General features: G+C 34.4%; 3 protein-coding genes across 6 annotated transcripts; 2 read left to right on the forward strand and 1 right to left on the reverse strand.

The window, feature by feature from the left end:
* Positions 1–2,287: 2,287 nt before the first annotated feature.
* On the forward strand, positions 2,288–4,806 carry LOC105132450 (protein PNS1). 3 transcript variants are annotated; one of them, XM_011035956.1, is made up of 3 exons: positions 2,288–3,001; positions 3,154–4,311; positions 4,392–4,806. In XM_011035956.1, exons 1-3 carry the CDS (start codon positions 2,894–2,896, stop codon positions 4,524–4,526), a joined length of 1,401 nt encoding a protein of 466 aa, XP_011034258.1. In that variant the 5' UTR covers positions 2,288–2,893; the 3' UTR covers positions 4,527–4,806. The 3 variants fall into 3 exon arrangements, with proteins under 3 accessions (XP_011034258.1, XP_011034259.1, XP_011034260.1); XM_011035957.1 differs by having other exon boundaries at positions 2,919–3,014; XM_011035958.1 differs by having other exon boundaries at positions 2,919–3,014; positions 3,169–4,311.
* Positions 4,807–5,042: 236 nt separating this feature from the next.
* On the reverse strand, positions 5,043–7,522 carry LOC105132451 (uncharacterized). Its single transcript, XM_011035959.1, has 3 exons — positions 7,143–7,522; positions 6,467–6,725; positions 5,043–5,349 (listed from the first exon to the last, which is right to left on the reverse strand). The coding sequence occupies exons 1-3, from the start codon at positions 7,320–7,322 to the stop codon at positions 5,282–5,284; spliced, it is 507 nt and encodes a 168-aa protein (XP_011034261.1). The 5' UTR covers positions 7,323–7,522; the 3' UTR covers positions 5,043–5,281.
* Positions 7,523–11,817: 4,295 nt separating this feature from the next.
* Positions 11,818–14,576, forward strand: LOC105132452 (cation/calcium exchanger 2-like). 2 transcript variants are annotated; one of them, XM_011035962.1, is made up of 2 exons: positions 11,818–12,304; positions 12,638–14,576. In XM_011035962.1, the coding sequence occupies exon 2, from the start codon at positions 12,643–12,645 to the stop codon at positions 14,368–14,370; it is 1,728 nt and encodes a 575-aa protein (XP_011034264.1). In that variant the 5' UTR covers positions 11,818–12,304; positions 12,638–12,642; the 3' UTR covers positions 14,371–14,576. The 2 variants fall into 2 exon arrangements, with proteins under 2 accessions (XP_011034264.1, XP_011034263.1); XM_011035961.1 differs by having other exon boundaries at positions 11,819–14,414; positions 14,450–14,576.
* Positions 14,577–15,408: the final 832 nt, after the last annotated feature.

Below are 15,408 nucleotides of genomic sequence, written 5' to 3' on the forward strand. Positions count from 1 at the left end.
ATAAAAACACATTGAAAAAATTAGTATATATAAATTTCTTTTTTTAAAAAAACTATTTTATTAACACTAAAATACAAATCAAATAACTAGTTATATATTTCTAGTATCGTCGTATTTCTACCAAGTTATAATATAAATTATTACTATATAAGAACCATAATTTTGAAATTTGATCTAGTTAGAATGGTCGACTTGAAATCTGACAGGCTCAATACTAAAATCAGACCACGTTCAAGAAAACAAAAGAAAAAAAAATCAATATAATCTAATAGATTTAATTGGTTAACCTGATAATCCGATTGACCGATCAAAAGTCTAGTTATAACTTATTAATTTTTATTTTTTTATTAAAATAATATTATTTTAATTTAAAAAATTAAATTAATTCAAATAATTTAATGACCAGATAAAAATCTAAAACTCAAATCTTAAACTAGACTAATCACCGGGATGGATGCAAAAACTATTATAAGAAATCACATAAGCCTGGTCATGGCTTACAGTCCCTCCCATTCATTTTCTCGGAGGATGGTCCCAACTCAATAGAAGATGGCCAGAGTCTACTCCAAGGCCTTGTTAGGCTAGATCACCAAGTCACATTATTTTGTTAAGGTTTTATTTATTTTTATATTTTAAAAATATTTTTTAAAATTAATTTTTTTATATTATTTTAATATGTTAATATTAAAAATAATTTTTTTGAATAAAAATAATATTATTTTAATATATTTTTAAATAAAAATTACTTTAAGTGTGATTAACATGCTCTAAATTTAGCCTTAAATATACAATTTGGTTAGCACTTTTCTTTTATAAGCTTAGATCATTTCTTGTATGTGATAACTGATAAAGCTTGTCTAGGAACAAAGAGAGCACGAGTCTCTGAAGGTCTTTAGTTTCCTCTTCTTCCCTTAACCCCTATGAGATTAATTTTTATATTTGATATTGCTCTTATAAAGTGTCATAGTGATCTTTGGAAATAATAACATTTAATAAATATTATGTTTTTAAAATGCGATAAACAGAAAATATATTAATTTACTAAAAAAATTTAAATGGTATTATTCTATTAATTTTTTTAAAATTAATATGATATTTATTTTTATATAAAAAATCAATAAAAAAATTTGGCAGATTCCCAGATTTTGAAGTGGCCGAGCTCTATAATACTATATGGTTAGCCTAGCCTATAACTCTAATTGAGACTCACTCAGCTTCTGACCACCTAATGGTCTTCCTACTGTTTGCAGAAGCTTGACCACTGGAATTATTCTCTAGCATTACATAATTTGTCATAATTAAATCTCTCCTACCTAAAAAGAAAGATGAACTTCATTAATGAATTAGAGTGGATTGAAGTTCGTTTGGTATCATTTAGGGTTACCTTTTTTTCCTTGCCATGGAAAACTAGTCTTTTAAATTGTTTATGAAAGTGTTTTTGATTTTGTTTCTAGATATTTTTCAAAAATATTTTTGGTTTAAAAAAATATTAAAATGATATTTTTTTTGTATTTTATAATTATTTTAATATAATAATGTTAAAAATAAAAATTATTTTAAAAAAAATTATTTTAATATATTTTTAACAAAAACTATTTTGAAAAATACTATGGAACACAAATTCAAACAAACAATTAATTTGTTATTGTGATCAACACTTTGAATTAAGGAGGAAACCGATACAAGGAGATTGATATGGTACTGTGAAACGAAACCAATTTACTTAATATTGCAGCTCCAGTTTTATTGCAAATATACCCTTGATTTCTGGTCTCTATATATCTGTTTCTAAATCCCAGAAAGGATCCCAACCCTCGGCCCCTCCACGGCTCGTTGCAGGTGATGGAATATGCTTAGCTTGACCTTAACTTACCACTGGTATTTTATAATTTGTAAGAATGTTCAGCAGTTTTCTTGTAATTAACCAGAAGTCACCCCCCACCTAACGTAGTTGATGTATGATAGGTTGGTTGACAGTCATCGTCAACGTAACCCTAGAAAATCAAAATAGGAGATTAGTCTTGCACTTTGATGTTTCTACTTGAATATCTCATGTTCGGATTGGTGGGATCGGATTCAGAGACTGTAAGGCTACCTCCATTGTGTAGGAAAATGTCAACTTCTAGCAAGGTGACAAGAAAATGAACCTCTTCTTGGTCCTCCCTCCTTGCCATGTTCATGGCCAGAAATGATTTATAGAATATGTAATCCGGGCCCCCATCTTCAATCCAGTCTAAAGTCTTGTCCAAGATTGCGTTACATTTGAATCTTCCACTTGTAATTTCCCAGTACTGAAGGTCGAGTAACATTGAACCTTGGTTATCTTTTGGAAGAGGATCTCTTCAGTATTTGATGGACAGATTTAGTTAAACCTACCAAACATCACTCTTTCTATAAAGAAACAGCTGCGCCTTTTTCTTTTTCTGCACTTTCTTTAAGCAAAGCTAACTGCATCACGAGAAATAGCTTAGAGAGATAAGAAACCCCTTCGACAAGTCACCTCTGTCGACCTATCTCTTAACTTCTCTACCTTCCAAATCAATATTGCACCGCTCATTAAACCCAAAACTCACACACAAGCTAATACGTGATCAGATTGAGAGGAAATGTGAAGGAGAAGGGACTTGGTCAGTTTCTTGCAATTACAAGATTTTGTCAAAGAAGGCTTTCACAAGTTAAAAGTCTAGGTCTTAACAGTGATATATTCATACCCCTTGACTTGTAAAGAACAGTAAAACAAGAGTGGTAGAACGATGTTAATTTGAGGTTTTTGAGGCCTGTGATTTTGGAGAATCGTGGCCGCCAAGAAAGTGGAAGATAATAAAACAAAGAGGTTATTTGTTTTAAGCGGAGAAAGACCAAGACTTTTGAGTGTAAAATTTAGTAGCCATCAATGAAAAGATCCAAGGAAATGAATAAGGATACAGTTACAGCTATTAACGTGCAGAACTTCCACATTAAAGTTCAAGAGGAAAAACTTCCATTCATAATCACCAACCAGCTCACCCCCCCAGGTGGCATTTCATGTTCCTTTTCTTGCTTCTTTAATTCTTGCTAATTATTCCTTTCTTTAGAGTACTATCATTCCTTTCTTAGTTCTTGAGCATCAGATACAGTGAGTTGACTTTGTAACTTATCTACCAACTGGCTTAGTTAATATTTTTGCAGGTTGAAGAATCAAGCATCCAGCTTGAAACCGAAATGGTGGCGGGGATATTAGTCTTGAGGCTCTTTCGAGTCCTTTTCTTTTTGCACATGGTCCTAATCGCCATCCTAGTAACCTGCCTCACCATCCGTGGCCTACTCTCTGCCCACAGCCACCATTTTCATCCCAAGAAGTGGTATCCTCCACTCCTTACTGCAACAGGATGCGCTGGAATTGTGGCTTTCACATGGCAATGGTTCACTCTCTGCAACCCTTCAAGAGCACTGAGAACAGCCTTCTGGCTTAGCCCCTTGCTAACCTGTGCAGCTGGCGTGCTGTTTGTACTAATAGGCTCTGCTGCAGGTTTAACAATAGGCGTAATTGCAATAGTTCTTGCTCTGATCCTATTCCTTTATGCTTGCTGGGTGAATCCTCGATTCAATTATGCCACCAAGGTTTTATCAATTGCTGCTGCTTCCCCTCCAGCTAAGACTACAACAGTGGTCAATCTTTCAATCATCACAGGCACTGTGTATTCCTGTTTCTTGGTATCTGGTATTGGCGGAGCCACTGCTGTTGGAACTGTAATGGACTACTTGTTCATTTTAGCGATCCTTGCGAGCCTGGCATGGAGCACGCAAGTGATAAGAAACACGTTGCAAGTTACAATTGCACGCGTCAAATACCTACACTTTGCATATGGGCTAGATATGGACTTACGAATTGCTTTACGGGACACGTTCAAATACTCAATGGGAAGTGTGTGCATCAGCTCAGTCCTTGTGCCGATTATTACTGTAGTCCACGGTTCAGCCCGAGCAATAAGTTTGATTGCGGGGGGCGCAGACGAGTTCTTGTTTTCCTGCGCTAACTGTTATGCTGCTGTTGCCGCGACTCTGGTTAGCTATGGGAATCGGTGGGGTCTTGTGCAAGTAGGAGTTTATAATAAGGGGTTTGTGCAGGCATCCATGGATACATGGGAGATGCTGAAGCGACTTGGGTTGGAACCTATAATTGACAGAGATCTGACAGGGTCTTTCTGTTTTCTCTCTGGGATGGCAGGAGGTGCAATATGCACGCTAGTTGGAGGAGCATGGACATTTGCAGTTCATAAGAGTTATGCTACAGAGGTGTCAATCTATGCATTCCTGATTGGCTACTTCATGGTAAGAGATCAGCAACTCAAAATTGGAAACATTTCTTACAACAATACTCAGAAACTGATACACAATTTTTTTGCTTGCAGTGTCGGATAGAAATGGCATGGCTGCAATCATGTGTTTCAGCTTACTACATTGCGTACACAGAGAACCCACAGAACTCGCGGCTTGACCCAGCTATTATATTTCGCCTCGAAGAGTTCCAGAGATACGGAGATTAACAATCATGGGGAGCTAACTTCATCTAGCTTGCTGAGTACAGATTCATAGTTTTAGATTGAATATTTGCACCAGACACCACGTAGACCAGAGCAACATCAATTGATGTTGAAAGGCATGTGATTATGCAAACACGTCAGGATTGCAATTTTTTTGTTTGTAAAAGAGAACTTGTCCTGTGAATGAGATATTAGTCAGCTTTTATATTCAGTATAATCTGCCCAAGTTCTCTTGCACGTAGATCATCTTCAAAAATATTGAATTTAACTCCCTTGAATCAAATGATTACCATGGTCACACTCCATGAATGATTACTATGGTCACAAAGGACAAAATTCCAATGCATTGCATGGTCACACTCCATGGAGCAGATCTCAGGTCACAAAGGACAAAATTCCAATGCATTGATGCAGAGCAAATTACCAAATTTTGATTTCTAGTGCAATCATGTTAAGAAACTCTTTTGAGATCCATTTTTGATACTTTCTAAGGCAAAACAACATCAAACCGATTGAATAAAAGGGAAGTGGAAACATTATCAATAGCTTGCCAGTAAAGTGGATACAGATCAAGACCATTCAAAAAATCAAGGGTAAATTATAGAGGAAGAATACCATTGAGAAATGAAAAGGTCGATGCACAAAAACTTTAATACAACATTGCAAGGCTACGTAACTACAACAGATATGACAACCTAACTGTAAACGTTGCAGCAAGAGGGTACAACAAAATGCAATGAGAAAGCAAAACGCAAAAGTTACTTGAGTCCAACATGACCTCGGCCACCACATTCTGAGCACATGATGTTTCCGGTTCCACCACAACCTACAAATAAATAAATAAATATAACATAGTATCATTTTCATTGCCATAAAAAAAATATATAACATAGTATCATTTTCATTGCCATATATAACAAGCACATCAAGATAACCACCAATCAGCTACCATTAGCAATCACACCACAAGACCAAGACCCATGCACGACTACCAGCTGAGCTACTCAAGATTTGCTACTTTCCAAAATATATGGAGATACTTTTATGTTCAATAACATGTAAGTATAACTTTAGGTTTAACACTCATATTCTGCACTCTTAATCACTATATGGACAAAACCATCAGATGATATCACCTGAATATAGTTGCTATTGGTTTTTTCCAATAATAATATAAATATTTATTCCTAAAAAAAGCTCCTCAGAGTGAAGTCACAGCAAACCTATTAATATCCTCCTAATATGGCGAAAAGTAAAAAAGTAAACTTATGACAATATCCCATCCAATTGTAAGGCCACACTCAATAGCTTTCAAGGAATAACGTTGTGAACTTCCTAGATCCAATCCAGGGATGGTATTTGACATTTACCAAAATGATTTCACAAAACAAGCATTGCCAGAATATTTACACAGGAAAAAACCATAGGCATTTGTGTTCCAAATTATGCATGCACAAGTGCATATGGATTAAAGACTGGAGCCATAAAGGGAGTACAAATTTGAATTGAGAGATCATGCTTAGTACAAAAGTAGGAAAAATGATGAGGATCAAAAAGGGTGCAGTGGAAAAGAGATGATAGATACTCTTCCCACACCAACGACCCAAGTGTACAGCTCGCTATCCCTTTACCACAAGAAAAAAAAAGTATTCTCAAATCAATTGAGGCTATACTTTAAATATGCAAGTATTTTCAAGGCATCTATTTCAATAGTTGCTCCCAGAACTAGTCACTTGTCATAGTGAAAGATGCCAAATCCATTATCAAAGTAAGTTCATTGGAAACATGATACGGTATGGAACTTCAAGTTAGATCTGGATGATCCTAAAATAACCACAAATCAAATTTGAGGGAATAGGAGTGCTAAGTGGAGTTCAGACAACAGAAAGTACAAGTATACTGCATCTGTTAGATTATGGTCTGTGAAGTGAAAGCAAATTTACCTAAGCACCGGACCTTGACAATGATGCCCTGACTTTCCAATATAGAGTCAACATATAGGCCTGAACCAGCACAAGTGGTGCAAAGAACCGCGCCTTTGGCTTGGCAATCAGTGCAACGAGGATTATCTCCAATTACTTTTTCAGCCAAAGAAATACCAACAGGCTCCTCAATTCTCTCCTCTGGTATAGGCTTGTCATAACGAAACGTAGATTCAAGACTGCTTCTTCTTCTATGCACATCTCCCACTGAAATTGACTCCTGGAACATCAAAGAATTAATTTCTGAGGAAGTTGTGCATTGGAAAACACATGAAAATGAAAAACCAACAGCATAACAATAATCATACAAGAATTAGCACCCATGAACTTCATTCACATGTATACCAAACGTACCGGCAAAATCATTTTAAAATCTCGTGGTTATTTTGGGAGTAAAAATTGATAAAAACACATCAATTTATTTAGCATTCCCCTCATTCATTCGCTTCTACATTGCACCTTTCTATAAATCCTAACAAAGGCCTAGACATTAGCTGCACTCCTCTCATTTTAAAAATGAGAAATGCCAGTGAACAATAGTAATCATGGAAAAATTTGTTGAAACACGGAAGAAAATAAAATAAAAATTAAATTAATAACAAGCGATCTCCTAAATTCCCATAAAATTGAAACTAACCCCATGAGAAGCAGCAGAGGGAGAAACAGAGCCATTAGGAGTGATTGCAGAGACGCACCCATTTCCACCGAATCGAAACCCATATTCAATCTTATTTTTGCTCCGAAGATTTGATAATTTTGGTGAAGAAGAAGAAATGGGAAAAGCAATCGATGAACCAATTCTAATGGTAGAATCCATTGAACGCAAAAAAGAAAAGAAAAGTTATATAATTGAATCAATACAAAAACACAGAGCTATTATGTTTACACTTCTCGAATTATAAAAAACCCAAAACTCGAACTTTGGGGAAATCGATTCTGTTTTCTGGTTTCTTTCTTATCTTTTGGCGCCTCCCGTTCGATCGTTGTTTACGATGGAGAAGAGAGCTGGAAAAGCTCGGGGAGTGGGAGATCCGTATTTATAGTTAGTTATAGATGGGTTTGTGGGTTTGAATTTCAGCACAAACTTTAGCCCAATACATTTGTCACTCAATATCATTCCTGTCCCAACCCATCAGTTTCCCTTCTTTCTTTTTTTTGTGGTTTTTTTTTAAATAATTCTTTAATTTTTAAACCCATTAAAAGTAACTAAATTAAATTTTATCAAGAAAAGGGTAACTTTAAATATATATTTTTTAAACTAGCAGACTCCCATATTTTTTTAAAAGAAATAACATAATAAAAAATTTATTTTGAAAAGTAATATAATTTGTTGAGTTGCAAGAACGTTACTAACATAGCTTAATAAAAATTTTTATTGTTGTCATAGCATTAAAATTTCTAAATTTTTAAACGTTGCAGTTGCATCATTGTTGCGGTAATTCAAGTACAAACCCTTTTGTAATGTTTTAAAAGAAAAGGAAAATTTTAATAGGAAAAGACAATAATATCCTTGAAGGAGTAAACATATCTAAATAAGTGAGTTATATTTTGATAATTATAAAAAAGTTGATAAATATAAATGGCACGAAAAGAAAAAGAAGAAGTGTCCAAAATTTTTAAGGGAATGAAACTAGAAGAAGAAAAGGAGAAGAAATGGTTTTTCTTAAGTCTTATGGTAAGATTTTGGGTTTATTTGCATCATTCTCAAGTTTAGATTTGATTTTAAGATTCCAGAGATTTAAAGTGATTTAAAGTGGTGTTGTGAAGTTTAATGGAAAAATTAATAGTAAAGGTAAGAGTTTAATTAATTGATTTTAGAAGATTTTGGATAATGATGATGATTTTAAGTTATGATATGTTTAAATGATGAAAATGAATTAAAGATTTTTATAAATTAGTATATGATTTGTGAAAAATTTTGGGTTTGAGGTTCATGATAACCAAATTTTAATCTGGACCTTTATTTGTAAAAAAAATGAATTTAATCCCTATTTTTTAAAAAAATTTGAAAATTGATACCTAAAACATAGTTCGAGATTTTGGATATCATTGAGAATGAATTATGGAAAAATTTTAGTATGGTTATAAATTTATAATATTTTTTATTTGATCTTCTAAATTTGACAAGAATTAAAAATTAATCCCTAAAAGTAATAATCTATTTAATTTTATAATTGGCTTATTTAATCTTAAAATTGACTTATTTCAAGTTGAGACCCTTTTAGATTGGTCATCAACAAGAGGTTTGATTAACAATTAACTTTCATGAAAAAAAAAATTTCTTTATAAAAAATGATAATTGTACCATTAATTATGTTTACACCTTGTTACATAGCACCTTATAAAAAATGTTGATGATGTACAGTTCATGAACCCTTTCTATTCTAACACCATGTATAAAAATTTTTATATCTTTTATTCTTAACCTTTACTTAGCCTATTACTATGACCTGAATATAATGAATTAAAAGTAGATGAGACCTGAATATAATAAATTAAAAGTAGATGAGTATCTAATTAGATGGAGAACCAAAAAAAATCAAAGGATATTCATTTGTCTGCGTAATGACATGGATGGTAAAGAATGCATATACAAAATAAATGTGGCATATATATAATGATAAGGATCATAACAAGAAAACATATTAAAGTGGATAACATATTCGTACATTTGCAATTGTTTTCTATTATCACTATCTTTTTTTTGTTTTACAATATGAATTCATGTTTGATGAGTTGGATGCACGTGAGCCTTATTAGGCATTTGTTATCTCATATATTTTATATGTTTTTTTATAAAATTATTTTTTGATGTTAAATTATTTTGTAATATATCTATTTTATATTTTGATAACCAATATGGACATTGTCCACTAACAATTTGATAATATTAGCTTTCCTGATATGCATGATATGCATGAAGGGTAGTGATATATTGCTAACAGTGGTTTTAATGCACTATTTTGTCATTATAGGGTAGTGATGTATTGCTAATAGTGGTTTTAATGCACTATTTTGTCATTATTAAGATACATTGCTATAATTATATAATTAATGCAACAACAACTTGAATTACATTGCTCTAATTACATAAATAGTTGAAGAATTGTATATTATTAATTATCGAGGTAAAAGGGATAGTTATTATTTGTTAATAACAACTTGAATTACATTAACATATCTTTGATGATATTGATAAACAGTTGAAGAATTGTATATTATTAATTATCTGAGGTAAAAGGGATAGTTATTATTTGTTAATAAACCTTCATCATGCCATGAAGAATTAGATATTTATAGAGCGACATCTTTCTATTAATTTAGATATCTACATGATTCATGGCTCCATACACCAGACTGAGATATTTTGAAAACTCCTTTTTGCCACAGTGCTGATTCTAAATAAAAACTTCGAAACAGCACCAAGATAAGTCATGAGTTGATGAACACAGTAGCAATGGATAATGAACCGTAAGATGAGCTTCTGCACTGATAATCAACAATCATTTTCACCATAGCAGCAAGAGACAAAGGATACAAGTCCAGCTAGCTAAGAAGACGTACGGAATGGAATTTGATTCTTTCACTATTTACAGGAGTTGACATCAAGATAAGGAAAACGATGCTCCCCCGTCACCGTCCTTGATAATTTATTACTGGGAAAGATAAGACAATTGCCCTTTCTTCTTCGACGGAAGACAACCCTACTAACCAATGACCTCCAGCCAGGGTGCAGAGTGGGATTTTAATACAAAATCCAAGAAGGAATTCAAAGGATAAAGTCAACACGTTGATATCTACCCGGGCATCCTTCCTCCCCCTTGTGCGGCAGTGAAGTTCACGCCGTCTGCTAAGATGCAGGGAGGAGCCGACGTCTAGCACGAAAGGGTCTCGGCTCTTGATGTTAAAATAATGAGACAAGAACAAATCTAGTGTAACAAGACACGTTGAAAAGAGGAAAAGAAGAAGATATTGAAAGAAGATGGATGAGACATTGGTGTGGCTTTGGGCTACCATTGGTCATGAGAGTTTGAACTCGAGCAACCAAGATTTAGGATTGGAGGGATGGATAAGAAAATAATTAATTTTTAAGAGTGCAAAACTTGTAAAACTGAAGGGTATAATTAAGAACATCTAAAAGTTTTAGATTGGAATGTGGGGTTTTCTAAATTTTGAGGGTGCCGTAATCCGAACCAATCAACATAATTCTGCCCTCAACTTGAGATCTTTAAAAATAAAAAAATAAAAAAAATCTAACTCCAATTAAACTATAATTTATTAACACTTCGAAGGCTTGTCCGGCCAGCTAGCAATTACTATGAACTATGGCTGATTAATTTTTTTTTTAAAAAAAATAATCATATCACTAAATATATTTTGAATATATTATGATTTATGATCAAAATAAATTTATTTTGAATAGTTATTAGTCACTTGTCTCACGACTTTTGGGCTGGTGATGCACTGATTTGCCAGAGAAAAAAAATAAATAAAAGAGTTTATATTTGAAAACGATATGTAAATTATAAATTGCCATTTCAAATAAATTTAATCCAGACAAAATCATGTGATGATGTCATTAAGTCTCGACACTGATGAATTCACATTTAATGTGAAAGCATTGACTTTATGATTAATCCTACTTATTTGGATAACACACGAAGATAATTAATTAAAGTAGCGGAAAAGCTATAGCTGGAATACTCTCATGTCCATGGATTTTCAAATAATTATATATATGCTGATTTGTTTTTTGTTGGTTTTTTATACTTTTGTAGTTGTTTTTAATTTTTTTAAATATATTAAAATAATATTTTTTATTTATTAAAATTTATTTTTAATACAATATATCAAAACAATTTAAAAACACTTAAATATAAAAATAAAATTCAAATTTTTACCTTGTTTTTAAGAACTACAGCCACAACAAGCATTTGAAAGGAAATATGTTTAAAAAAATGTTTAGAATTGTGATAATAGCTATTTTTTAAAATATATTTTTAAAATATTTTGAAATAATATTTTATTTTGTTTAAAAATATTTTGAAATAATATTTTTTTTATTTTTTAAATTATTTTTTATATTTTAATTTAAAATAAAAAAATTAAATTTTTTTAAAACATTTTTGAAACGAATAACAAACCTGCCCTAAGAGATATTTGTCTAAATCCCTTCCTCTAAGTTTGTCGTTTATCTAAAGAATTGTTTTTTTTTTTTCCTTCCAACGTGTTTCAAGAGATGTCGGGCGCCAAAGTTTCCTTAGAAGATAATGCAACAGAAATCAATATATTAATTAGTTGGGATCTGGCGTGGTCGGCAAAGTGGAGATCGATTCACTTATTAATGGGAGACGGATGAACTTGGCTGGTGGCTGTAAATCAATTTCCCAATTCCATGTAGAAGAAATAGAAAAGGAAAATAAAATATTACAAAACAAAATCTTTCTGCCAGGTTGTTCTTGGTTAGAGATGCTTCTTGCATCATCGAGAGTAGCACACGCAAGGATCACATGCTCAGTGAGATCACTTCCCTTCATGCCATAGGACGTCTGCCACATAAAATTACATCGATGTCCTGTTGCCACTGTTAGAAAAGCAAGTGTGCCAGTCCTTCCTTAACCGTGTCCCTCTTCCTGAACAGTGATGAGTCTCTCACTCGTAGTATAATATCTGATGCTATTGTTGCCTCCTCTGGTCCCCTCCAGATTATCTGCTTTGCCTTCACAGCCCCATATCAGGAGATTCCTCCGATTTGCATTCCTCAAACCAGCATTCTTCGAAACACGTATCATCAAAGGGGTTAGTTTTGTTTTTGGTATTTGGTATAATGGTCTTCATTTCTCAACCACATTTTTCAGAAGAATTTTTTCTAGAATAAATCTATCTGCCTCTACTTTCCTGTACCCGGTTCTTTTCCTTGATTTAGTGCGATCTTGTTGTCTAGGGAAAGGGTTTTGATTGAGTTGTTTCCTTAGCTTCTCCATCTCTTTCTTTGATGCTGTTGCATTCAAATTTGGCTAACTTGAATGAAACTAGAAGTCTTGTGATTCTAGGCCCTGTTCCTTCATCATGATTTTTTTAATTACCTTTTTTTGTGTTCAAGAGGGAATTTGATCGAGTTTTCTCTATTAGGCACCATGGTCTCCATACCTGAGCACAAGAAATATGTCTTGTTCTTGAATATCTCTTTTCTCTTGGTGGCATGTGTTTTCTTGATCATCCAATTCAATTCTGCTGGGTTTCTTGTGCTGGGGAGTTCTCAATCTTTCAAGGAAAATGATCAACAAGACTGCCAGGGGTTGCATAGTCTGGATGACTACAAGGCCAAGTGCTCTTACATTAAATCAAATATCCCATGCGTCTCCCAAGGCTATATTGACTATCTTTACCTTTTCTATTGCAATCTTGGAAGATTTCCTCTTTTGGGCTATTGTCTTTCTTTTCTTTGGCTTTTAGTATTGTTTTATCTGTTGGGAAACACCGCTTCTGAATACTTTTGTTCTTCACTTGAAAAATTGTCTAAGCTGTTGAATTTGTCTCCTACAATTGCTGGGATTACCCTCCTTTCACTTGGCAATGGTGCCCCTGATGTTTTTGCCAGCCTAGTGTCTTTTATGGGTGACGGGACATCTAACGTTGGTTTTAATACAGTACTAGGTGGTGCTTCCTTTGTTTCTTGTGTTGTGGTTGGAATCATAAACATTTTGGTGAAGCAAGAGGAATTTAGAGTTAACAGGTGTGCCTTTGTTAGGGATGCTTGCTTCTTCCTTTTTGTTCTTGCATCCTTAACTTTCATCCTGATTCATGGCAAGATCAATCTGTGGGGAGCAATGGGGTTTCTGTCGATGTATATTGTTTACTTCATTATTGTTTACGTCCTGCAAGTCCACTGGAATGGTGGTGGAAATGAAAGCGAAAGGAACGCTAGTTCAAGTTATGGCAGTGATTTGAATATACCAATTTTAAGCAGCATGGAAAAAGGGGAGCAAAATTATGTGAAGGAATGTGATTTGGAGTGTGGTACTGAAGTAGAAATGAACAAATGTTGCTTTTGTGTACGATTATCAGCTCCTTGTCGTAAACTCATCCGGATCCTTGAGATGCCTCTTTACTTACCTAGGAGATTGACAATTCCTGTTGTTTGTGAAAAGAGATGGTCCAAGCCAGCCACAGTTGCTTCAGTGACAGTGGCACCAGTTCTCTTATCAACTATTTGGAATGCCCAGGGTGAGACTGCCACCCTAAACACAAGCCTGATAGTATATGGAATTGGGTTGATGTTAGGAATGACATTTGGGGTTCTTGCATATGTAACAACTGAGAAGTCAAGTCCACCACAGAAGTGCCTGCTTCCTTGGCTAGCAGGAGGGTTCTTAATGAGTGTTACATGGAGTTATATAATAGCTCAGGAATTGGTGGGCTTGATAGTTTCACTCGGGTTTATATTTGGAATAAGTCCTTCTATACTAGGATTAACAGTTCTTTCCTGGGGAAACTCAACTGGTGATTTGATAACAAATTTGATATTGGCTATGAATGGTGGCCCTGAAGGCGCACAAGTAGCTATATCGGGCTGTTATGCAGGTCCCATTTTCAACATCCTTTTCGGTCTCGGGTTGTCTCTGGTTGGCTCAGCCTGGTATGCTTACCCATCATCTGTTATGATCCCAAAAGATCCCTACCTCTTGGAGACAATAGGCTTTCTGGTAGGTGGCCTGCTTTGGGCACTTGTTGTTTTACCAAGGAGAAATATGAAGCTTAACTGGGTTCTGGGAGGAGGGCTCTTGGCTATATACATGATATCTGTGTCTTTGAGGCTAACTCAGGCACTTGGATCTTTCCATTTCCACGATACACATGCTTAGTTGTAACCAGTTTCCTTCCTGTACAGTGATCGCTAGCTGTTGTAACACTGAGGTGATGAGCTAACTCGCTACACTTCCGAGTAAAAGTTCGTATATTTCCTTAGAGCTTCCATGGCAATTAGAATGGCTATAAACCTTAATTTGTAATCTTGAATACACTAATCTGAAAGCTGTCAGAATGAATCCAGCATCTTGTTTGAAAACCATTTTTGCGACAATGCATTTTTGCTGTAATTTTGACGAAGTGATGAGCTTGTGAAACCCTGGTATTTCAGGGCCTAAGAATATTAATTGCAGAGCATTTGGCAGGTGAATTGAATGGGGCTTGGATTATTTTCATAGAGCTAGTTGTTAGAAAATAACTTTCCATCTCATTTGATTCTTCAAGTGTGCTTGGAAGTTTCCTTCTACACATCTTCTTCGTTAGACACACAAGAAAGACACTCGAAATGGAATTTTGGGATGTGTTTTCAGGACTTTGACCAAAAAACATGATTGAGTTCATACTTCATACTTTATACTACTTTTGTTCCTTCCATCATGTGCAATGAGGAACCGAGTAATATTCAAGACATCCAGTTGAATGGTGATACACCATGCATTTCTTCAAGGCCCCAGCCCTCACTAGGAGGAGGAGGAGGCGGCGGCGGCCGAACGTATCACTCTCAGCTTTGGGCCCAGCTTCGTGGCTGGTCAAACGTATCGCTCTCAGCTTTGGGCCCAGCTTCGTGGCTGGTGATATGATATATCTTGGCTAAAGCACAACTAACAGTTCAACCTTTTCTTTCTTTCTTGTCACATTGCTAGAAACTGAAGGTTTTGAAGTATAAATGAAAAAAACAGATTAATAATTGACATATATATATGACAGACAAAAGCAGTCTTCCTTCATTATATATTATTAATCTCATTGCTCATTCATGAGTTTCAACACTTGCATCATCGGCACAAGAAAATTAGATTGATTGGAGTCAATTTTGGCTCCTAGCCACATTACCAAACAGCAGAGTTTGGGCCCCATTTGAATATGCTCACAAA

This window comes from Populus euphratica, unplaced genomic scaffold (assembly GCF_000495115.2).
Source record: "Populus euphratica unplaced genomic scaffold, PopEup_1.0 scaffold27.1, whole genome shotgun sequence".
NCBI classification, from domain to species: Eukaryota; Viridiplantae; Streptophyta; class Magnoliopsida; order Malpighiales; family Salicaceae; genus Populus; species Populus euphratica.

Excerpts from the sequence above, each read along its gene's own strand:
- LOC105132450 (XM_011035956.1), top strand. The coding sequence starts at position 2,894 with ATGAAAAGATCCAAGGAAATGAATAAGGATACAGTTACAGCTATTAAC. Across the intron at positions 3,002-3,153 it reads CATTCATAATCACCAACCAG|TTAATATTTTTGCAGGTTGA; the intron begins CTCACCCCCCCA and ends CAACTGGCTTAG. Across the intron at positions 4,312-4,391 it reads TCCTGATTGGCTACTTCATG|TGTCGGATAGAAATGGCATG; the intron begins GTAAGAGATCAG and ends TTTTGCTTGCAG.
- LOC105132451 (XM_011035959.1), bottom strand. The coding sequence starts at position 7,322 with ATGGATTCTACCATTAGAATTGGTTCATCGATTGCTTTTCCCATTTCT. Across the intron at positions 6,726-7,142 it reads CCTCTGCTGCTTCTCATGGG|GAGTCAATTTCAGTGGGAGA; the intron begins GTTAGTTTCAAT and ends TTGATGTTCCAG. Across the intron at positions 5,350-6,466 it reads TGTCAAGGTCCGGTGCTTAG|GTTGTGGTGGAACCGGAAAC; the intron begins GTAAATTTGCTT and ends ATTTATTTGTAG.
- LOC105132452 (XM_011035962.1), top strand. The coding sequence starts at position 12,643 with ATGGTCTCCATACCTGAGCACAAGAAATATGTCTTGTTCTTGAATATC.